Source organism: Populus nigra, chromosome 15 (genome assembly GCF_951802175.1).
Source record: "Populus nigra chromosome 15, ddPopNigr1.1, whole genome shotgun sequence".
NCBI lineage: Eukaryota > Viridiplantae > Streptophyta > Magnoliopsida > Malpighiales > Salicaceae > Populus > Populus nigra.
The window spans coordinates 9,149,669-9,174,635 of NC_084866.1; the positions used below are offsets into that span (position 1 = coordinate 9,149,669).

Here is a 24,967-nt window from a genome sequence, read left to right on the forward strand (position 1 = left end):
ATGGTGAACACATGTGTTACGGCCGATAATTTACTGTGGTTCATGCAGTCATCCCAAAATGGTTTGTCAGAATCTTTCAACAGTTCAAAAAACCTTGTTGCATCTGCATTGGGTTCTTTTTCTATGATTGGATATTGACTGACATTACCTTAATTCATTCTCATTGCATCCATAACCATATTCCTGTAAGGATTACTGTTGTCATTTGCAACTCCATACACGTTGCTAGCACTAGAAGTTGACCCAACCACCATTTCTCTCATATTATCATTACAAACAAATAGTTCTCCATGTGCATACCGACACAGGTAATCCTCCATGAACCCTTTTGTGTAAAAGGTGCATCATTACAAATCTGGATGCAGATAATTTTTATTTTGACACTTCCTTCATGGACACCTAATACTGCCTCTAGTAAAATTTCTAGGAATAGATATTGCGAAATTAATAAAACCTTGAACCTCATTACAATAACTCATCATCCGCAATCCTTAGGGTGAATCTCGATACATCTATGAATGATCATCCATGACTTCTATCGAACCTCTATAAAATTATGATGACAACATGTATTAATTAACTATGTTAGGTAAATAAATTTGCAAAAATATTGGTTTACCTCTAGATTATCCAACAAACTAATTAAAACTTCTCATAAATATTCATTATCAATTATCAACGTCCATACAAATTTAATATAAATTTTCAGAAATTACAACTTCACAATAACATTGATAAAAATTAAAATGAATCTAATAAACAAGCTATTAATTATTTCACCACAACAGATGTAATTCGGTAATTCAACAAAGTTTCAACAATTTACATACAAATATACTTTTACAAAATCTAAAACAAACCATAACAAGTACAAAATTATACATTCATACTAAAAAATTTTGTTTGAGAAATAACAATAAAACATGTACATACACTAAAAAAAATACATATACTAAAAAAACAATAAAATTGACATTTAAATGTTAAAATTAAAAAAAATAGATTTACTTATAAAAAAATGATAAAATCCACAATAAATCAGAACATGGATGTTGTGACCACAAAACTTAAAGAAATATGACTTGTGTTGAGGAGAGGGAGATATTTTTAAAGGGGGTAGTTGTTTGCAGTTTGGGAGGGGAGAGTTGGGATGGGGAAGAAGAAGGAGAAATAAGGGAGGAGAGGCTCAGCAGAGTGGTGATATATTAACTTTTGCCGATGGAATCATTGACGAACTCATTCTATCGGAGATTCCATCGGTAATTCTAATGGTGAATTGGTCACATCACTGTACGGAGATCCCGTTTTAAATCTATCGGTGAGTCCATCGGTAAAATCATCTGCAAAAACTTCTACGTCATCAAATCGCCTTTTGTTTTTCAAATTTTATATATTCTGTCTATAATTCAGTCAGTATATACCGACATAATAATACCATCAGTATATATCAACTGAATTACAGATGAAATAGTGGTTGTCGGTAATTATCACCGCAATTTACCGATAGAATTATTCTGTCGATAATTCTGTTGGTTTTAGGTGAATTTCTCGTAGTGATCATCGACCATTGAGGAGATGGTTTGAGATAGGATTCCATAACAATTGGCTATTGAGTTACATAATATAAGAGCATAAATAATGCCAGAACTAAGAGCAAAAATCAAATAAGAAATAATAGAAAATGAGAGCAAATACATGCATATTTGGCTTTACATTTTCCTCCCTCTCCTGGAGCTTATAGATTATGATCTTTTTCACCCCCTCCACCTTTTTAAAAATTTTAATATGTTGTTTACAAAAATTTTATGTATGGAATTTTGTTTAATATAATTATTGTTTGTGCATGGAATTTTGTTTATAATATTTTCAATTTTGTTGTTGTTATTGTTATTGTTGTGAGTTTAGTGTTAATAAAAAATACATTTGGGATTATAAAAACTAAACAGCACAAAAAAAGTATGAAACACTAACAGAATCACCAAAAAATTTGCATTTTTATTCACAATATTTACTCACATTTCATCGAAAAGTTACATAAAGTTTAGGCATTTCCAATGGAATCGGTGAAGGGATATTCCATTGGAAATTAAAGTGCATTTTCATCCATGATTTTAGTGATAATATTTGCTTTTTTTTCATTGATGGATTTCCCAATAAAAAATGGATGATAAAATCTAATTTTTTAATATGAATATTTTATTTGTCATTCCATCATAAAAGAAAGTTTATGATGGAATTACGGATAAAACACAAATATCTGATGAGAAACTTGTTGTGGCATGTTTTCGTTGGGAATTGTGTTAATATTTAAATTGCTGACAAAAGTTTTTCTTATACACTGATTGTCGGAATATTCAGTCAATGTTTTTCAATTTTCTATTAATGATTTTGTGTTAATTCTAGTACGAAACACTATAGCGCTTAAAACACAAAAATCATCATGCAAAAAAAAAAAAAAATTGGGATAAAAATCGAATCCGCAAACGAAAGGTCAGGGAATATGTAACTTAATCAGCAAACCGAGTATCTGAGCACAAGAACTGGAAGCAAGCAATTACAAAACTGAATAAAAGCATGGAAAATAGAGGTATGATGTACGTTTGATTTGGTGACCGCAGGGCGGCGTTGGTAGCTGTTTGAATGGCTTAAATTCAGGTATGATTAGTAATTGATGTTCAACAAAGCTTAATGCTACAATGAGCAAAAGATATTGTGGTTAAATTTAAAGCTCGATATGATAAAAGGATTATTAAAACAACCTGGATGCCAAAGTGTTGCTTGTTCATCACAGTTTCTATTTAAAATAAAAGAAAGATGCTGAAAGAATATGATCAAAGTATTGTTAAAACAACCTGTTCATCACAGTTTCTATTTAAATAGAAAAGAGAAAAGCAAAGAAACCTAATTACCCAAGGAGTTTTGTTTCTTAGAGCTTCAGAAACCTCTCGGTATGCACAAGTCTCTTAATTTTGTCTAATTATTGGGAGGGAAAGTACTTCTGCATGCAGGAAACTGGTCTTCTTCGTCATCTCCATTCACGCTCCTTCTCTCTCAGTTTACACTAATATATCCGTCATGAGGATTTTGTGATACATTTTTCATTAATACATGTTTACATTTTTTTGTTTGACATAAAATGCCATAGAGTGGAGTTGCGAATTTCTAATATTTCAGTTACAACGACACTTTTGACATTGCATAAATTACAAACTTGTAATATTTTAGACTTTTTTTTTTAATTGAGTTTGCAATTTTCTAACTTAGTATTAAAATTGATATCAATTATATAAACAGTAATATACATAGTATAACTTTTCAAAGTATAAAGGGAAAGTGAAATCGCAATTAACACATAGAATTTTTAATGTAATTTTTTCTTAAGAAAACATTAGACATTTTACTCAGATTGAATATTCATTATAAATTTTAAGAATATTATGCATATTAGTTTTATATATAGTTATTTATAAAGTAATTCCTAACACACCAAAAAGAATTGGAAAATAAAGATGAAATATTTTGTTAGTAAACAGAGAAGATTTTATTGATGTTGAAAATTGCTAATGAACACGATGATGGGATACTACCGTCGAAAACTAATTAACTCGTTATATTTTTTATTCTATCGGTAATTTTGTTGATAATTTTATATACTGATAAAATATCGTCAATAAAATATTTGCACCTAAAAATCAGATTTTACTATCCATTTCTCATCAAAAAATACTTTGGAGTTTTCAATTTGGGTTTATTGTTGTATATAATCTCAACATGAAAAAGAGAAAAAGACTATTTACAAAAAGTTCTTACATATTTTGTAAGTTTTACCAAAAATTCTAGAATGTTTACAAACATTCCGGTGAAATTGCCAACATAAATGTCGATGGAATATTGATTCCATTGATGATTTTGTTGGAGTTTTTAATTTTTTTTGTTTTGTTTGTTATGATTCTCAATCCAACAATTATTCACAATAAACTCACAACCACAATAAAAGGCATCTCTAAAAATTGACTTGTACAAATTTTACAATATATAATATTAAATGGATGATGAATACTTATGTGATTTCATAGTTAGAAGATTTAAGTAGGACATTTATATGAACAGTACACAAAAATGAGATACAAAAAATTTCATACATAAACATTAACAAAAATAGAAACAATAAAAAATACTGATTTAATTTTAATTGAAATACAATCAAATCAACAAGGTGAAGTATATCTAATAAATCAAATCAAAGGTGTTGAAAGTTTAGGAGGGAGAGAAAAAGGTATACCAATAATTGCACTTAATTGAGCCCAAACATCCTATTTTATTATAGCAATTGTGCACTCATCTTCTCCAACTCAACAACTACTTGTTCCTGAACCTTTTTATGCACAATCTAATCAAATTCCTATGATGAATAGCTTGGTTCGACATATGGTGTGTCTAGAGTTGAAACAGTGCAACCCTCCATCAATTCTTGGATATATTGATGCTATAGGCAAACCATAAATTGGATTCCTATTAGGTCCATCACTTGTAACGGCCTCTAACCACTCGAGGATGTTGAGGATGATGGGTGAAAAATTTTTAATCAGATTTCTCAACTATGTTGGCATTATATCCCTCTTATAAAAAAAATCAAGTTTCAAAATCCAATTATATTTCATATTATTAATGCAAATAAATAATTTTAAATGAAATATAACTATTAAAAAACTTATGATGCATTTTATTCCTCCTATCACCCTAATTAATATGAGTTTTTTCATATAACTCCACTAGGGTTGGTTTTCGACGAACCTTTTTTCCTGAAAATTAAATAGTTTGTTAAAAATCTCACTAATAAACACATAATTAAAATTGTGTGTGTGTGTCACAGTGAACTCTTACTAGGTGCTTTGCATGGTGGATAAAAAAAATTGCTCCTCTAGTTTGCTTGCTCATCTAAGCATAAGTTTGTTTATTTAGAATTTGTTTACTGGATCTTGAGCATTTTATAAAACTTTATAATACCATAAATCCAAGATACATTATCCAATTATGGTCTATAATATACTTTAGTTTATACTTTTTACATTTTTCTATGTCAAGTGACCTGACCTTCTTCATTGCTCTTGCATGGGCATTGTACCGAAACATCTCGCAACTTGATACAACCAATAGTTAATTCATATATGATTTAAATTTATTATATAGAAATTTAGTAAGAAATTAAAATAAAATAATACAAGTTTATAATAATATAAATTTAACATAACACTTAATTATAAAAACATATTGAATATTGATCTTTAAACTTACCTAGTCGAACTGTGGTTTTTCCATACTCTCCTCACAAGCACCTTGCTGCTCTCTTTCCTCCAAAATCTCTCCTTAATTGATTTCATATATGAATTAGTTTTTATAATTTAAAAAACTAGTTACTCAAATTTGAGATTATTTATCTAACATTAAACTTTTCTCACTAAACATCTACTATATATATATATATATATCCATTCAAGATGGTCATTAAATTGACTCATTGAAATAATAGTTCTTCAAATGACCACTTTATCATAAATGTGATGAAAGGAGCAGCTTCAAGATTAGAAAAACATACTGTCATAACCCAATTTTTGACCCTTTTATTATTATTATTATTATTATTATTATTATTATTTACTGAAAAATAATGAAAAAAAAATGATGAAAAAATGATGATGAAAAACAAGTAAAAATGAAATAAATGAAGAATGAATTAAAATTTGGGTTAAGGGCAACATGATTGGAAGTTTAAAGATTTAATTAAACTCTTGACTAGTTTAATTAATCAAATCAAGGGCTTAATTGGAGAATTGATAAGTTTTGAGACTTAATTGAGCTTGAAATTAGTTTAATTAATAAAATCAGGGGCTTAATTGAAGACAAACCAAAGTTTGTGGTTAACTGGGGGCACAATTGTAATAGATTAAAGTCCAAGGACTAACGTGTAAAAGGCGCCTAAATGTAGGGGTCCAATTAAAATTCAACTAGGGGCTTAATTACAAACTTGTTAAACGTCAAGGGCCCAAATGCAAATAACTATTAACACCAAAACGGCGCCGTCTGTGGGGATGCGCTGTTCATCTACTTCAACGGATGCCCACTGCCACCATTACACCTGCAATTAATGGCTGGAAGAAACGGCATTGTTCTCTGGCTATAAAAGTCAGAGAACGAAAGGTCACTCGAGAGAAAAAAGAAGGAAAAAAAACAGGGAGGAGAACAGGAAAAGGACAGGGAAACGAACAAGACAGAGGAGAGCAAATTTTCTGCCCCTGTTTGTTCTCAAAGAAACAGAGGTGTTCGTGCCTCACGATCGTGAGGCACGAACACGTGAAGAAAGGCCATTCTCTGGCTTTATAGAAGCCAGAGAAGGCCACAGAAAAAGGGAGAGGAGAACTGGAGGGGGACGAGAAGAACAAACACTGCAGGAAGAAGAAAACAGGGGAGCCGAGAGAGAGAAGACTGGAGAGACAAAAACAGTGAGGGGCATTGGCCAGCCAACGCAGGAGCGCCAACCTCGTCACCGGTTGCGCCACCCCCCTCCCCCTCCGAACAGACGAATACAAAGAAAAACAGAGAGCACGAACACAGAAAGAATGCAAAAAAAAAAGAACGTAGAAGAAGGAACAGAGGAGAGGAAGTAGTGTCTGCCGGCCAGAGCTAACCGGTCGTCACCATCGTCTTCGTCTTCACCCCGCAGCTGCACCAGGTAAGTTTGCATCTTTCCTTCTCTTTCCATCTTTAATTACACAGGCACTGTGCACACGCAGAAGAGACTGAGTGTGCGTCCTCGGCCCAGCCGGGTCACTAGCTTGGGCCAGTGACCGGGTCGGCTGGCTGGGTCTGGCCCAGCTGACATGGGTTGCGTTAGACCCAGCCCCAAAATATAAAAAAAATAAAAATATATGTGTATGCATGGATAAAAATAATATAAATTTATTTTATTGGTTTATTCACTAGCCAGAGTCATGAATAAAAATACTGATTTAAATTTATTTTTATTGTATTTTATTTCATTTAACTAAAATAAAAAATAATATATATATATATATATATGTACATGCTGAAAATAAATTTATTTTATTTGTTTATTCACTGACGCTAAAGTCAGGAATAAAAATATTAATCTAAATTTATTTTATAGCTACGTAATATTTACTAACGCCAGAGTCGGAAGTATCTGTAGTTGAATATTCACTGGTGTCAGAGTCAGGAATATTATAATCAAATTATCATAACATAAACTAATAAACATTTAGCAATTTAAGACAAAACCAACAATGCAGTCTGCCTCAGACAGGACATTTAAGGGGAGATAATATCTTCTCTTCTACGTAACCAGTCCCGAACCATAGAATCTCTGTTGACCAGTTAAGGTTCTTAGTGATCATAATATTAGGTGGCGACTCCTTAAACAACATATTTTCCCCTAAAGAAACAAGATGCCAGATATCTGTTCTTTTTTCATAATCAAGAAAATTTTTAAAATAGCCGCAATGTCCGGTTGTGACACATACAACAAAATTATTCAACAACTATAAATAACAACAAGATTATCACCCTAATATAATCAACCAAACACATTAAGGAGGTGAAATAACAAACCATTATGTAATGTAAAATTCAAAACTAATAACTTACAAATACTAAAACGATTATAAAACATAACAATAAAAAATTTAATTTTTGGGTGAAATTTAGAACTAATTTTTTTTATTAAAAATGAATCACAATTAACCTAAACAAACCAATTAATAATTCACAATTGCAATATTTTTTTTTGGATAAGACAATAACAACTTAATAACCCATCATTTTTTAAATCCCAAAGTAACTCAATTCCTTCAATTTAGAAAAATATAATTCATAATCCAGTAACTATCAATTACTTTATAGGTCGCAACATACTTAACTCTAATTTTTATCAATTCCACACAAATTTATTTTTTCCCTAAAATTTCAACTAAACCATAAAATTGTCAAAAACAATAATTGGTACTCAACTAACTGCCCATTATTTATTCAATTCAAGAATAAATAACATCAATTAATACCTAATTATTATCAATTACACATTAATTTTATTTTTCCTAAATTATCAACAAAAACCTATATCAAATTAAATTAATTGGAACTCAACTAATTATCCATTAATTCTTTAATTCAAACTTATTCAACTTAAATTAATACTTTTAATTATTATCAATTCCATGCAAATCCAATTATCCCTAAATTTTCAATTTAACCATAAGATTAATAAAAACATAATTTGCACCCATTAAATTACCTATCATTTCTTCAATCCTAACACACCTAAGATATAAAATCACACTCAATTTCATCAAGTAACAAATTAAATTTATTTATCAAATCTCAAATAAACCCTAAAATGCAAAGTCTACATTACTACATAAGACACACACACATATATATATATATATATATATATATATATATATATATATATATATATATTTCAATAGATTAACTTAAAACATAAATGTGTGGGTTTGCTTACTTTGTGGAATGAAGCTTGACAAGAAAGAAAATCAAGAAAGGAAAGTTTAGGTCTTGGGAGAGCTGTTCCACCGGTGCTGAAGAGTTTTGGTGGCTGAATTTATACAAGTGAGTGGAGGTTTTAAGGAGAGAAAGAGAGAGATAGAGGTTTCATCTTTATTTTTTAAAAAAAGATAAAATTATTTATCCAGGTTGTGTTTGAATTAGAACTATTAGATTTTTCTCCTAAAATCTTAGATGGATTTTTTGTTGGCATTTTCGTAGGTGATTTTGACATGTTAGGAATGCTGACATAAATTGTTTTTTATTTTGTTGTTGTTTTCATATGAAATTACTAACAAAAAATTCTCATCACATTTTCCGTTGGTAAATTGTGATTGAATATTTTTCGTTGGCATTTCCATTACTTTGTTTGCATTTTCTTGTAGTGACACTAACCTTAAAAGCTTATAATTTTATTTGAAAAGTATTATACCATCATATAATTTTAAAAATATCATTTTAATTGTTTTATATTAAAAAAAATTCTTTTAGAATATTAAATAATATAAATACAATAAAAAGGAAAGAGTGAGTAGAGTCAAGCCCATGTATATAGACCTGCATAAATGGATTGTCTAGTATGTTTGCCTTTAAAAAAAAAACTCAAGCAGAAAACACATCATCCACTTTAGTTTCTTTTACTAAATGGGTTTCAAACCGCAACATTTTATCCACTATCAAAAAAATCAAGATTTGGGTTATTTGGAACCTAAAACCAAAATTTTTCACCTAAAAACATTAGTCTTAAAACTCAAAATCATTAGAAAAAATCTTAGAAAACTTAATGACTCACTTTTCAGCCTTATAACACCCTTTAATTAGTTTAAAAACTCAAAATCATACAAAATCAAAACAAACTCTATGGTTCTGATCTAAGTTTTCTAATATGATTAAATGTCTAAAACATATATTTTGAACTCCTATATTTTAGATGGCCCAATTACACCAATATTAGTTATTTTTATCCGAATATGGTTAGCCAAAATGTTTCTCTCCTCTCCCTTTCGATTACTTTATCTCTCATTTCTTAAGGTCAAAGGACTAAAACATGAGGGAAATTAATTTATTAGGATCGAACTGTCAAAACTAAATACTACAATAAGAAATACATAAAAATTAAAATTTCAAGGATTAAATCAAATATTTTTACTAAAAAGGCATTATGGATGCATTGTATTAATCCATAATAAATATATGAGAGGATTTATAGTAATTGAAATAGTAAAACCTTTAGTGTTTTTAGTTTATTTCATAATTATAATTCCTATTCCTATTAAATTAACCATGAAAATTCTTGGTGTTTATAGTTTTTGAATTTTTTATTCAACTATTATTTATTTTTACTATATTGGTATTGTAAAAAAATATCTCAACCAAAAACTTTAAGCTAATAGTTAAATCTCAATGAATTTTTTCATATTAATATCTTGTGCACCCTATTAATTACAAGTCTGTTAGACTTAAAATTTACACATATCTACCATTACTTTATGCTTATTCTTTAAAATTTAGTTAGAGATAAAAAGACAATGAGAATCAAGTTTTTGATTGCTTTGTCATTAAAATTATGATACTAAGTCTAAAAAGCATCTTAATCTAAAAGTTTCAACTATTAAAAAAAAAACTTATATTGAGTCAGGGAAAATTAAAGAGAATAATATCTTTTCTAGTTTAAGGATAATTATTTAAGGTAATAGCCCTTAATTATTGATGGTCTACTATTAGAGTAAGAATGTTAATGCCAAGTGATTACCAGAGGTAGAAAGTTGTATAAGTAATTAATGTTCCTACAAACTATACGGTAAATGGGTAGAGCAATTTTGGATCGGGCATGCTTGTCCAAGTCTGTGTCTTTAGGAATAACCTTATTCTAGCCTATTTCTTCAAGGCATGTATATCTAAGGGTGTAATATTGTTTTAGGATACAAGTTTTATCCATGGTAGGTACTCTTTTTTGTAATCCAATCTCTATTCAAAACTAACCTCTATTTGTCAATTGGGATACAATGTGAGTCTGAAAGAATGTGTGGCTAGTCCAATCTAATGGATTTTATAAAGGCCTCAACTTTCATCCCTTATTAATTACCTCATGTTTCAAAGTGAGGTTCACTTAGTTTGAGACATAATAATTTTGTTTTACAATGTAATTTAAAAAGATCAAATCTTTGGAGATGCAACTCATCAAGTTAAAAATATCTGACTTTATTGTTTTATTAGCTAAAGTGATTTCTAAAATGGATAAGGAGCTATCCAAGATAAATCTTGAATTTTGTTGTGATACCCTTTGAATCAGGTGGTATAGTACCCTTATACTTGGATAGAGCTTTTCTTGGCTTGGATGCTTATTCTAAACTAGGCTATGAGCTTTATACAAAGATTTTAAAAGTCAATAATAGATTTGAGATCAAAATTATGGTACAACATCTAGGTCTATCCTCAAAACATGGTTGAAAGAATCTTGTGCATGGAACACACATTTTATATATGTTCTATTGGGTCTATATGCCTATCATAACTGTCTAGGGACCTTTTCTATTCGAGCCATCAAATGATATCCCTAATCATGAGTGATGGTGATGGTGATGGTGATGGTAATGATGATAATTATTGATTTTATGTGTATTATCATAACCCAATTTTTTACTATTTTTATTTTTATTTTATTTTATTTTTTATAAAAATAATAAAAATGAGAATAAAAATGATGATGAAAAAAATGAAAAAATAAATTGAATGAAGAATAAATTGAAATTTAGGCCAAGACAACATAAATTGAAAGTTTGGAGACTTAATTAAACTTTGGATCAGTTTAATTAACCAAATCAAGGACTTAATTGAAGAATTGATAAGTTTTGGGACTTAATTGAACTTAAAATTAGTTTAATTAATGAAATCAGGTGCTTAATTAATGAAATTAGTTTTGGCTGATTTGGATCAAAATTGCATGAATTAAAGTCTAAGGATCAAAGTGAAAAGGCGGGGGTTACTATAAGGAGTTTCTTTGATTTTTTCAGGGGTAATTTTGAAAGAATTAAAAGTTGAAGAATTAATTATGGACTGAATTGAAACATTCAGAAACTAAGGATTGTTTTGTAAAAGGCGTTAAAATCTAGGGGTCCAATTACAATTTATCCAGGGGGGTGAAATTAAAAAACAAAAAGAGGAAATTTCCTGATTAAGGGGCTTGATCGTGAAATCTCCAAACTTCAGTGACCAAACCGACAGAAAAGCAACGGCACCGTTTCCAGACAAGCTGTTCATCTTCCTCAACGCCTCACCTGCCCACGATGCAATACGTTACTGAAACGTATGGCATTCTCTAGCTATAAAGCCAGAGAAAGAAAGGCCTCCAGGAGGAAGGGGGAGAACGAACTAAGGACGAAGAGGAGGAAGACCAGGGGACTGAGAGAAAACCGAGAGAACCAGAGGACGAACTGAGAAAACAAAAAGAACAGAGAAAACCCACGAACAGAACACAGCAGGGGAACGAAACACACAGAGCACACCAGGAGGATCGAACTGAGGAAAAATAAAGCAGGGGAAAAACAAGCAAACGCAGAGAGGACGAACGAACGAAAAAACCCAGGAAAAACAGAGACGACCGGACATAGAGGAGACACAGATAAAACACAGAGAACACTGGACCAAAGACCACAAACAAAAACACAGACGCAAGAACAGAGATAATACAGAGAAGACGAGCAAAAACAGAAGGCCACAGGAGAACGAAACACACGCAGAACAGGGGACGGACATGAAGAAACCGATCAAAGAAAAGCAAGAACAGAGGTGAAAGCTAAGGAAGAAAGTAACTAGTCGACCAGTCCTCCATTACGTATAATTTTAACATGTGGATGTAAAAAATAATATTTAAAAAATAAAAAATAATATTTTAATATATTTTTAAATAAAAATAACTATCACCAATCCACTTTCAAACACCCTTGAATCTCTTCCCTTCCTCAATCAAACAATTTCAATTTCACTTAACACTATGCACTTTGAATTTTAATTAACTTATCACTGTACACGCATGATTCTTGCATGCCTATACTTAGCCGGGTCACTTTCTTGACCAATAACCAGGCACGACTCACTTGAAAAAAAAACAAAAATTTGAGTCCGGGTCTCAGACACAATTAACTCAATTCTTTCTTTTTATATATTTGATCAAACGAACCCCTTTTTTATATCAGAAAATTCAAAAAAAAAATTCGTGGACTTTTTTGAATCTATGTGTAGGTCCCTCGTGTTTTTTTAGGGTATTTCACTATATATTTAATTTGTGATTTTTTACTGTGAAATGCAAATCCAATATTCGAAACATTTTTTTCTTAAAAAAATATGTATGCATTGTTTTAACTCCATTTTATTGGGTTATTCATTGACCCTAGAGCCAGTAATACCACATTTTTTTTACAACATAATATTTACCAATGTCATAATTGAAAGTATCTATAGTTGAATATTTTTTGGCGCCAGAGTCAGGAATATTACAAGCAGACCATCGGTAGCATAGTACAATAAATCCTTAGCAATTTAAGACAAAACCAACAATGCAGCTTACTTCAAGTAGGATGTTTAAGGGGTGATAATATTTTTTTTTTTACGCAACCAGTCTCATACCATAAAATCTATACTAAACAGTTAAGATTCTTAATAATCATAACATTAGATGATGAATTCTAAAGATGGTCGCGATATGAGATGCAATATCTATATTAGTATGATGATTAAACCATTAACTACGTTATAAGCAAGCCCATTGAGTACTTTCAAGGGTGCACGATGGATTGCGAGATCGAGACCGTTGCAGTTGGAGATCAAGAGCACCTATAACATAAATCTACTATTGGGCTTCGAGGAGTATGCAATACTTAAATTAGGATGAATATAGCCTTCGAGTTTATATTTTATATATGTGTAGAATGTAAAGAATAAAGAAAATGATAGATGGGTGTATGAAGAGAAAAAAGAAGAAGGAAGAATACTAAATTGTTTGCGTTTAAGGAAGAATACTATATCTGTAGCTCATGCTATGCTGCGAGTTTATTTTTTTAAAAAAAATATCATAAAAATCTATTATTGGGCTTCGAGGAGTATGCAATACTTAAATTAGGATGAATGTAGGAGGAATGTAGCCTTCGAGGTTATATTTTATTCTAATCGGTTAAATAACAATGTAAATATTAGTTTAGACACTACCAACTTAAACATCTTGATTTCTTTTAAATATATGCATGTGATATATCAAAACGGGGAAGTAGATATTTACTGTATACTAGTTAGATATGGTTGGCGCTACGCCGTGAACTCACTTTTTATTTTAAAAAAAATATTATAAAAATTTAAGATTCAAGAGTGTTAGATTTAGCTGTAACGTCGAACCCAAGAACGTTGAATCTGGCTGCAACGCTAAATCCAACAATAATATTTATAATATTAATAATAATATTTAACTTATCTGTCAAAATTTTTATTTTTTTTAATCCTTAAAAAACATTTATGATTTTTCCTCGATAGTAATAATAGTTTTTTAAAATTTATTAATGATAATAATAATAATCATAATAATTTTTCATTTTAAACTTCAAATCAAATCTATGGTTGTTTTTCAATATTGATAATAATATTTTTCAAATTTATTAATTATTTTATTAATAATATTAATTATAATAAAAATAATAATATTTATAACACAAATAATAATATTTTTGATATTAATACTTTTAATTATAATATAAATAATAATATCTATAATACAAATAATTATATTTATAAACCTAAGACCCAAAAAACCTTGGGTCCTAATGCAAAACTCATTAGCCTTTGATCCTGACGCCGGGCCTAAGAGCATTGTGTCCTAACTGAGGATCCATTAGCATTGGGTCCGGACGTACGACCCAAGGGAATTGGGCCCTCACCCAGGACCCATGAACCTTGGGTCTTCCTAACAGACCCATTAGCCTTAGGTCCTGACGAGGACCAATAATCTTGGGTTAGGCAGGGCTGCAAGATCCAATGGATTTGGGTCTGTCCTCTAGCCACATCCAAACTTTTTGGGTGAGGCGCCTTTTTCCAGCCCCAAGTTTCTTGGGTCTGGAAGGGGATGCCTCACCCTAATTAATAATAATAATAATAATAATAATAATTGATTTTATTCTTTAAATCAATTGTATTTTTTTTATAGTAATAGTATTTATTACAAATTTAATAATATTAATGAATATAATAATATTTATAATATTAATAATAATATTAAACTCTCCTAACCCAAGTTCTTATAATATTTATAGCACAAATAATAATATTTTTGATATTAATACTTTTAATTATTGTAAAAATAATAATATTTATGACACAAAAAACCTAAGACCCAAGAACCTTGGGTCCTGGCGCTAGATTCAATAGAAACGAGTTCTTATGCTGGATCCAAAAAAAACGGGTCTCGACGCCTGACCCAAGAGAATGAGGTTCGGATACAGGACCCCTTAGCCTTGGGTACCCACGCTGGACCCTTGAGAATCGGGTCCTAACGCAGGATCCAAGGCTAACGGTACGCACGACCTCAGGCTGAGGGGTCTTGACGCACGATTCAAGAGAATAATAATAATAATAATTTTAATATCAATAACGTTAATTATAATAAAAATAAAAATATTTATAACACAAATAAAAATATTTTTAATTTATTAATTATTAATTTAATAATATTAATTATAATAAAAATAATAATCTTTATATCACAAATAAAAATATTTTTAATATTAATACTTTTAATTATAATAAACATCTTGATCCTGATACAGAACCCAAGATATTTGAATCCAAACCTAAGTACTTTTGAGTCCCATACCTAACTTTTTAAATAATATAAAAAAATTCTTTTCAGTTTATTTATTTATTTATTTTTAAGATTCGGCCTTTCTCAAAAGGGACAATTTCCATCCATCCCGCACCCACGTCCGAGAAATCCTCCCAATGCTATTGTAGTGGCTTAACCTTTTTCGATGCAGAAGCATTGGATGGCTTTTTTTTTTCTCCAATATGCTTTTTCTGGTGCAGTGCTATCCGCTGCTTTCGCATCTTCTTTGGCCGCAGGTGCGAGTGAAGGGGCTGATATGGTTTCCAATCCCGATGAGAGAGATGACCGGTGTTATACCCCTATCTCTTATTTCCCATTCCGTCGACTATATACAGCTGGTACTGAACTCACCCATAGTCGCTTTTAAATTTTTTTTCTCTTTACTGTATTGAAAAAAAATTACACGAAAAAAAAATTAAAAAACAATTATTGATGGGAAGCAGGACCCAACATTGATAGGTCCTAACATTGGGTTCAGCTGGGTGGCAGGGCTCAGCATCATTACTCTCTTGTAACTATAAAGAGGTTTTTGCAATTCTTCGTTGTAAGGGTAGCCTTTGCTGGTACGCCTCCCTAACCAACAGTACTTTTAGAAAAGAGTAAACTCAAAATAGTATACAATGAAAACATTCATAGTTTATAGTAATTCGTGCTGGAACAATACAAGCATTCACAGTCTATAATAACTCTCTTTATAGTAAAACACTTATCCTCTTAGTTATAGATAATTTAAGTTCGTCACTTATGGTTTGTTGAATGTGTTTTATTATAGTAATATGTTCATTTTGAGGTAAAGCCTTCTCTCATCGAAAGGTTTGTTTATTTGATATCTTTATTTATTTTTATATCTCTTATGTTTTTGTGAAATACCAATCATCACATCAAGGGGAAGGACGAACTAAGGACGAAGAGGAAGAAGACCAGAGGACTGAGAGCAAACCGAGAGAACCAGAGGACGAACGGAGAGAACGAAAAGAACAGAGAAAACCCACGAACAGAACACAACAGGGGAACGAAACACACAGAGCACACCAGGAGGAACGAACTGAGGACGAACTGGGGAAAAATAAAGCAGGGGAAAAACAAGCAAACGCAGAGAGGACGAACGAACGAAAAAAACCCAGGAAAAACAGAGACGACCGGCCACAGGAGAACGAAACACACGCAGAACAGGGGACGGACAGGAAGAAACCGATCAGAGAAAAGCAAGAACAGAGGTGAAAGCAGAGGAAGAAAGTAACTAGTCGAACAGTCCTCCATCACGTCTTCATCTCCAGAACTAGCAGGTAAGTCTCTTCTCTTCCCCGGTCTTACAATTTCAATTCACTTAACACTGTGCACTTTGGATTTTAATTAACTCATCACTGTACACGCACGATACTTGCGTGCCTGTGGAATAGGTAATCGGCTAAACTAGGTTAAATATATGTATTATTTTCTCCTTTTTATTATGAGAATTATTTTTGAAGATTCTATTCAAATTCTTCACAAACTGGCATCAGTTGTTTGCGCTAATAAAATTTATATTAATTTGATATATTTATGCATAGAATTTATTAATTTACATAATACTGTTAGAAAATATATTAAAAGACATAAAATATTATTTTATTTATAAATATAATACACAAACCCTTAGTTATTCTTAGACCTGGATATAAAAGAATGTCTTAACTGGAATTTTACACTGTTTTTTTTTGCGATTTAAAAGTGTTTTTAAAAAATATTTATTTTTTTAATTTTTTTTTGTTTTAAATAAATACTTTTTTGGTATTTTCAGATCATTTTAATATACTAATGTTAAAAATAATTTTTAAAAAATAAAAAAATATTATTTTTTAAGTAAAAAACACTTTAAAAAAGAAACCACAATCACACCCTCAATCACAACCCATCAACAACTTGATTTTGACTTGAATTTAAACATTTATATATATATTCTCCTAAATAATTGTATTGAGAAAAAATATGTAGCTAATGTACGTTTTCTCTCACTAATACTTTAATTAGCATATCTCTTGCATTCATGTTTTCTATGAATTCTTTAGTTTCCTTGCGGCCAAATAACAAGACATGTAATTACCACTGATACAACCGCAGCAAAGTTAAGTCACTCAAGAAGAGATGGAGCACTCAATCGACATTATACAATCTTCCAGCACGTTGCAACCTCTCTATGCAATTAAAAATAGATATGCCGAGACCAGTACATGAGGAGCTTGAACGATGGAAGGCAGTTAAATTCCCAGTTCCGAAAGACCATGGTTTTTCTGAGCCAAATAAAATACTGCAGAAGGAGTTTTATACCTATGCAAAGGAAGACAACTTCAATGCCTTGTTTCGTCTCTTGTCCGATAAACTGGAACATGTTTCATCAGAGGAAGTGCTCAATGTCATTTTCAAACATGTTGCTGCCTCTGGAAATTCACTGCTTCATGTGGCAGCAAGCCATGGAAGCGAAGGTGTGACACAGCTACTGTGTCATCACTTCCCCCTCCTAATCACCAGGAAAAATTTCCTGGGTGATAATGCGCTTCATCTGGCTGCCAGGGCTGGACGGTTTGACACAATTCAAAATCTCGTCTAGCATGTGAAAATTCATCATAGAACACTTGAACTTGCTAGCTTGCTGAGGATGAAGAATAATAAAGGAAACACCCCTTTGCATGATGCAGTCATCAAGGGTTGCCGAGAGGTGGCCTGTTTCCTCGTTTATGAAGACCTAGAAGTTTCCTACCACAAGAACAAGGAACACAAGTCTCCCTTGTACTTGGCAGTAGAGAGCTGCGACGAGGAGATGATTGCTTCTGTTATAGAAGCTATGCCGGAAGGAAATTTAGGTAATCACATGTTTTCATCATTTGGACGTGAAAAATAACATGTTCCACTTATAATTATTGGTCTCATTAAAACTGATGATTCTTCATAATTTCATTTTATGTAAAGCATAAAATTAAAGTTATTTCCATGCATTTTGTGTTTTTTGTATTGATTATCTAATTTTTAAATTATGCTGCACTAGAAAAACTAGCGGACGGCAAGCCGGATATAATGCTTCCCGAGGACAAAAAAGGGGGAAATCTCCTTCATCTTGCAGCATCCATGGGCTTCCTTTTTGGAGCAAGACTCCTGGTTAGTCGATGTCCTGTTGCCGCATCACAAAGAAACGAAGCAGGCAACTTACCCATCCATGTTGCATGCCAGAAGGGCCATCTTGAAGTAGTACGCGAACTACTTATTTATTGGTTCGATCCAATGGATTTTCTCAACGAAAATGGACAGAATATTCTTCATGTTGCAGCGGAGAGTGAACAGAGGAAAATAGTGGATGAAATATTGAGAAATGGAGATCTGGAAGCACTTACAAATGAGAAAGATTACGATGGAAATACACCTTTGCACTTGGCTGCAATGTATGGCCGTCCTGAGATAGTGCAGGCACTAGTGAGTGACAAGCGGGTGGATAAAAGGATTGTTAATAATGAAAAGTTGAAACCATCTGGTGTTGTTGCGAAATTATTGCAAGGCGGACGCTTTGAAGCACCAAATTCAGATGGAATGGTATGCTTATACGCTGAGCCTTTTCGAAAAACTGACCTTATGGTGCCAATGGGCTTGCAATTGCTCTTGAACATCACGGGGGATCATACTCCAAATTAATCATCATATATACTTGCTAAAAATGATAATGAAAAGGACAACCTTAACTGATTGCAAGAAAACACATTCAAATTCAGTTTCGAATGTATACTTACAAATTAATACTGTCTTTGCATGTCCTTGCTCAGAACAAGCTAATCGATACCAAGCATGAGGATGATGCTGCGAGAGGCGTATGGAACAAATCGCAGGACGTAGAAGTTCGCAAAATGGTAAGATTTTCGGTTTCACTAAAACTGCACTTTATCTTATGCTTCGACTTAAACTGCACTTTATATCAACTTATACAAATTATTATTAATCTCCACGAACGCACCACAACTACCTTTATGTTTGGAATTGTGTTTTGAAATTACTTTTAAAAAAAGTTAATTAATTTTTTATTTAAAATTAATATGTTTTTTATATTTTCAAAGTTGATATGTCAAAAATAAATTTTTAAAAATAAATGCTTACTTGAAAAGATCTATTAATTATCAAAACTTCATGAGTCACATTTGATTTTTTTGTACCTGTAGAACAAGAGAAGACACAAAAAATTTCCTTGAAGTCAAATTACTTTGTATTCTAGCCGTTTGGGTCCACATAAGAAGCTAATCAAGTGATGGAAGCAAATATATTCTAGTATAGCAAAAACTTTTACATCCACATTTTATCCAAAATATATTCTTTTAATTGAGATTAAGTCTCCATCAAAGAGACTTTAAGGATGTGTTTTTCACATGAGTTTATAATGCATTAAAAAAAAATTTTACGGAAAAGGGAATATATTTTGGATACCTCACTGATCTACTAAATATAGTCATAATTATTTGATGCAACTTTACGGAAAAGGGAATGATAGATTTCTTTTAATTACCTTAAATTTGATTAATCCAAATGGAAATAAAGTTCTTTACTTGCACAAAAATATGGAATACCTCATTGATCTACTAAATAGCGATGAATTACTTCTTCGTTATTATGGGATATTAAGCTAACATTGTCATGATGCTTTATATAATTTGTTTACCATATATTTTCTAATTAACACTTTGTTGTTCAGCGTGAGGTATTAAAAGTTTTGGTGGAGGCAGGTGATAAGACTGAGTTTGACATCAATCTTAACTTTGATTTAACGACGTTAACGACGGAGGAACGGAACAGAGGGGTAGGGAATCTTCTCGTGGTGGCAGTACTGGTAGCTGGAGTAACCTTCGCTGGTGCTATCACTGTGCCTGGATCAGGTTCTGATCTTACCAGTGATAGTTCAAAAAATCTGATGAGAGCTTATATTTTTTTTGACATGCTAGCTATGAATTTCACCCTCATCGCCGCTATAATCCTTTGTCAGATGTCATTAGGTCGTACCAGTTATGTAACATCAAGCATGGAGGTAGCGACATCTCTTAATTTTTACTCCCTTCTCTGCATGGGTTTAGCATATACATTCATCCTAGCAATCACGGTGCAAGAACGTACTGGATTTTTCATAACCATCATCACATTACAAGCCTATCTTTTTTTTACCCAATTAGTTTGTTCCTATGGATTGATTCTTTCAACTGCAAATTCAGTATTGTCTTTCCTGCGTGCAAATCCCTTTAAATTCATGGCTCGAATGGAAAGAAGGGTGGATGTACGGACTTCTCTTATGGGTAGAGAATACGATCACATCCAGTTCAAACTGTATAGCTTGCAAACGGGAGGGCATTTTATCTTGTATTTAAATCTCTTGTAATTAATTTGTATCTCTTGTAACAAATAGATAAGCTCTTTCTCTTCTCTCCTGCAAGGACTCTGGTTATATACTAGTCACATAACCCGCCCTATGCTGCTGGTTAATCTTTTTTATATAAAAAATATAAAAAAAAAAACTAAGATCTAAAAGTATTAGGTCTTTCTGCAAAGCTATATCCAAGAATTTTAGATCTGGTTATAACGCCTGATCCAAAAATAATATTTATAATAATAATAATAATATTAAACTTGCATAACCCTGTAGGTCTAGGTCTAGCTTTAATACCAGACCCAATAACCTTGCATGTGGATCTGCCTTGCATGTGGATCTGGCTGCAAGATTATGTCATAAAAGTATGATAATTAAATAAATTAATTAAAAAGAAAAAAACCAATAGAAAGAAAAACACTAATGAAGAAAAAGAAAAAAAAATCTGAATTAACTGGGTTAACCTGTCAAACCTTGGATTCGTGTCGTGAAAGTTTGATAACTAAATAGAAAAAAAAATTGACGGGTTACCCAGAATTAACCGGGCTAACCCGTCAAACCAGGTTACCTATCAAACCCGGGATCCGTGTCATGAAAGTCTGATAACTAAATAGAAAAAAAACTGAACATTAACAACCTAAACTAAACGAAAAAAATTAATTAAAAATAATAAAAAACAAAAACAAACAAAAGAGATATGCCTGTTACTAATGAGGAAAAAGAAAAAAAAATCGGAATCAACTGAGTTAACTCGTCAAATCAGATTAACCCGTCAAACTTGAGATTCGCGTCATTAAAGTTTGATAACTAAATAGAAAAAAAAAATTGATGGGTCAAACGAAAAAAATTGATTAAAAAGGAAAAAAACAAAAAAAATTCAGGTTAACTGGTCAAATCCGAGATCCGTGTAATAAAAATATGATAATTAAATAAAAAAAGTTTTACATTAACAAACTAAATTAAACAAAAAAAATTCATTAAAGGAAAAAAAACACAAAGAAAAAAGAAAAAAAACCCATAGGCAAAAAAAAAAAAACAAAAACGAAAAAAAAAAAGAAGAAAAAGTCAAGTGTTTCACACTGTATGTAAAAAACAGAAGAAACAAAAGCAAAAAAAACAAAAAAAACCCTGCTGCCACGCGTTTTAGAGTTCTTATTAATAAAGCAGAACGTACATGTCTCTGGTGTGTCGTTACAGAGTTCTTTCATATTGCAGGGTACTTGACTCTCGAATTTTTAGCACTAAATAGTTTGACAACAACTAATCACATGCGTTTTTGATAAATAGTATGTACTAGTAGTGGACCTGAGCTATGATATGGGCTATATATATATATATATATATATATATATATATATATATATATATATATATATATATATATATCTTATTGCATGAGTCTATTTTGTTAATTCTTGACTTGATTTTGCTTAATTTAAGATTTTCTATATTCAATGAATGGTCATCAAGATCAATAATTATTTTGCATACCTAGAAAAAATTTATGTGAATATTATAAATTTATATGGTCTTAACAAACTTTTAAAGTTGTTTGATGATGCTCATGGTTTCTTGGATAAAATATTACTTAAGAAATTATTTAGGCAATCTTTGAATCAATTGAAACTTTAAAGCTTTGTTGAATTATACTTTGGCGTTATACATGTATCAACATCATGTCCCTTATCCTTTTTGAGCTTAAACACTAATTTTTTTAAAGAACTAAGTTTACATAATTTTATTCTTAGAAAAGCATGTAAGGTGTGAGAGAAAGATAGTTTACAAGTAAAATTTATTGTAGGCTATATTGTCACACTTGATATTGCAGCGGTCTTAAAATTTTTCTTGATTATAGAAAAAGAACAGATATCTAGCATTTTGTTCTTTTAGAAAAAAGATCTTGTTTAAAGAGTCGTCATCTAGTATTATGGTCACTAGGAACCCTAACTGGTCAACAGAGATTTTATGGTTTGAAACTGGTTACGTAAAAGGAAAGATATTATCACCTCTTAAACGTTCTGCCTAAGACAGACTGCATTGTTGGTTTTGTCTTAATTGTTAAACATTTATTGGTTTATGCCATGCTAATTTGCTTATAATATTCCTGACTTTAGCGCCAGTGAATATTCAACTACGGATACTTCCAACTCTGGCGTTGGTAAATATTACGTAGCTATAAAATAAATTTAGATCAATATTTTTATTTCTGACTCTAACGTCAGTGAATAAATAAATAAATAAAAATAAATTTATTTTTATGCATGCACATATTTTTTTTTATTTTTCTAGCTAAATAAAATAAAATACAATGAATAAAAATAATATAAATTTAAACCGGTATTTTTATTCCTAACTCTGGCGTCAGTGAATAAACCAATAAATTTATATTATTTTTATTCATGTATACACATTTTTTATTTTTTTTATTTTTTCTACTTTTCTACTTTTTTATTTTTTTGGCCTAGGCCCAGCTCAGCCCATGTGGCTGGGCTGGACCCAACATGCCAAGCAGGGTCACTGGCCCAAGCTAGTGACTCGGCTGGTCAGCAGGAGGCACAAGCAACACGTGTGTGCACAGTGAAGGATTAATTAAATTCAAGCTGCACAATGACTTTGTAATGAAAAATGGAAGAGGAGGGAACGAAAAACTTACTTGATCTGCAGACGTTGCTGAAGGCGAAAGACTGGGAATAACACTGGCTTTGGAAGATTCTCTTCTCTTCCTTTCTATTTTTTATTTGCTTTCTCCTCTGGTTTCCTCTGTTATGTGCTCCTTAGTCCTTCTTCCCCGTGTTTGTTCTTTCTCTTTCGTCCCTATCTTCTTTGGTTCTTACGCATTCCTCTGTTTCTTTGAGAAGCAGTAGGGGAATAATAGCCCTGCTATTCTGGTTCGTCCTTCTGGGTTGTTCTCTTGTTGTGATACCCTTTGTATTAGGTAGTATAGTACCCTTACACCTAGATAGAGCTTTTCCTAGCTTGGATGTTTATTCTAAATTAAGTTATGAGCTTTGTACAAAGATTCTAAAAGCCAATAATAGATTTGAAATCAAAATTATGACACCACATCTTGGTCTAACCTCAAAACATGGTCGAAAGAATTTTGTCTCTAATGAGTCTATAAGCCTATCATAATTTTTAAGGCCTTTTTTCTATTTGAGCCATCAAAGGAAATTTCTAATAATGAGTGATGGTAATGATAATAACGATAATGATAATAGTAATTGATTTTATATTTATTTTCATAACTCAATTTTTTACTATTTTTTTTATAAAAATAATAAAAATGAGAATAAAAAATGATGATGAAAAAAATGAAAAAAATAAATTGAATGAAGAATAAATTGAAATTTAGGTCAAGACAACATAAATTAGAAGTTTGAGAACTTAATTAAACTTTGAATCAGTTTAATTAATCAAATCAAGGCTTAATTGAAGAATTGATAAGTTTTGAGACTTAATTGAACTTGAAATTAGTTTTATTAATGAAATCAGGTGCTTAATTTTAAAAAATACTAAAGTTTGGGGTTGATTTGGGTCAAAATTGCAAGGAATTAAAGACTAAGGATCAAAGTGAAAAGGCGGGGGTTACTATAGGGAGTTTAATTGATCTTTCTAGGGGTAATTTTGAAAGAAGTAAAAGTTGAAGAATTAATTAAGGACTGAATTGAAACATTCAGAAACTAAGGGATTGTTTAGTAAATGGCAATAAAAGCCAGGGGTCCAATTACAATTTATCCAGGGGCGAAATTAAAAAACAAAAAGACGGAATTTCCTGATTAAGGGGCTTGATTGCGAAATCTCCAAACTTCAGTGACCAAACCGACAGAAAAGCAACGGCGCCGTTTCCAGACGAGCTGTTCATCTTCCTCAACGCCTCACCTGCCCACGATGCAATACGTTACTGAAACGTATGGCATTCTCTGGCTATGAAGCCAGAGGCCTCCAGGAGGAAGGGGGAGGACGAAGAGGAGGAAGACTAGGGGACTGAGAGCAAACCGAGAGAACCAGAGGACGAACGAAGAGAAAGAAAAGAACAGAGAAAACCCACGAACAGAACACAGCAGGGGAACGAAACACACAGAACACACCAGGAGGAACGAACTGAGGACGAACTGGGGAAAACAAGAGCAGTTGGGGATTGGGAGATCGAGACC

The 24,967-nt window shown here is 31.6% G+C and overlaps 1 protein-coding gene across 2 annotated transcripts; it reads left to right on the top strand.

Moving 5' to 3' along the window:
- Positions 1-16,256: 16,256 nt before the first annotated feature.
- LOC133673943 (protein ACCELERATED CELL DEATH 6-like) lies at positions 16,257-20,874 on the top strand. Of its 2 annotated transcripts, XM_062094886.1 has the most exons (6): positions 16,262-16,731; positions 17,546-18,285; positions 18,468-19,006; positions 19,234-19,317; positions 20,151-20,331; positions 20,439-20,670. In XM_062094886.1, the coding sequence occupies exons 2-6, from the start codon at positions 18,081-18,083 to the stop codon at positions 20,495-20,497; spliced, it is 1,068 nt and encodes a 355-aa protein (XP_061950870.1). In that variant the 5' UTR covers positions 16,262-16,731; positions 17,546-18,080; the 3' UTR covers positions 20,498-20,670. The 2 variants fall into 2 exon arrangements, with proteins under 2 accessions (XP_061950869.1, XP_061950870.1); XM_062094885.1 differs by having other exon boundaries at positions 16,257-16,731; positions 20,151-20,874.
- Positions 20,875-24,967: the final 4,093 nt, after the last annotated feature.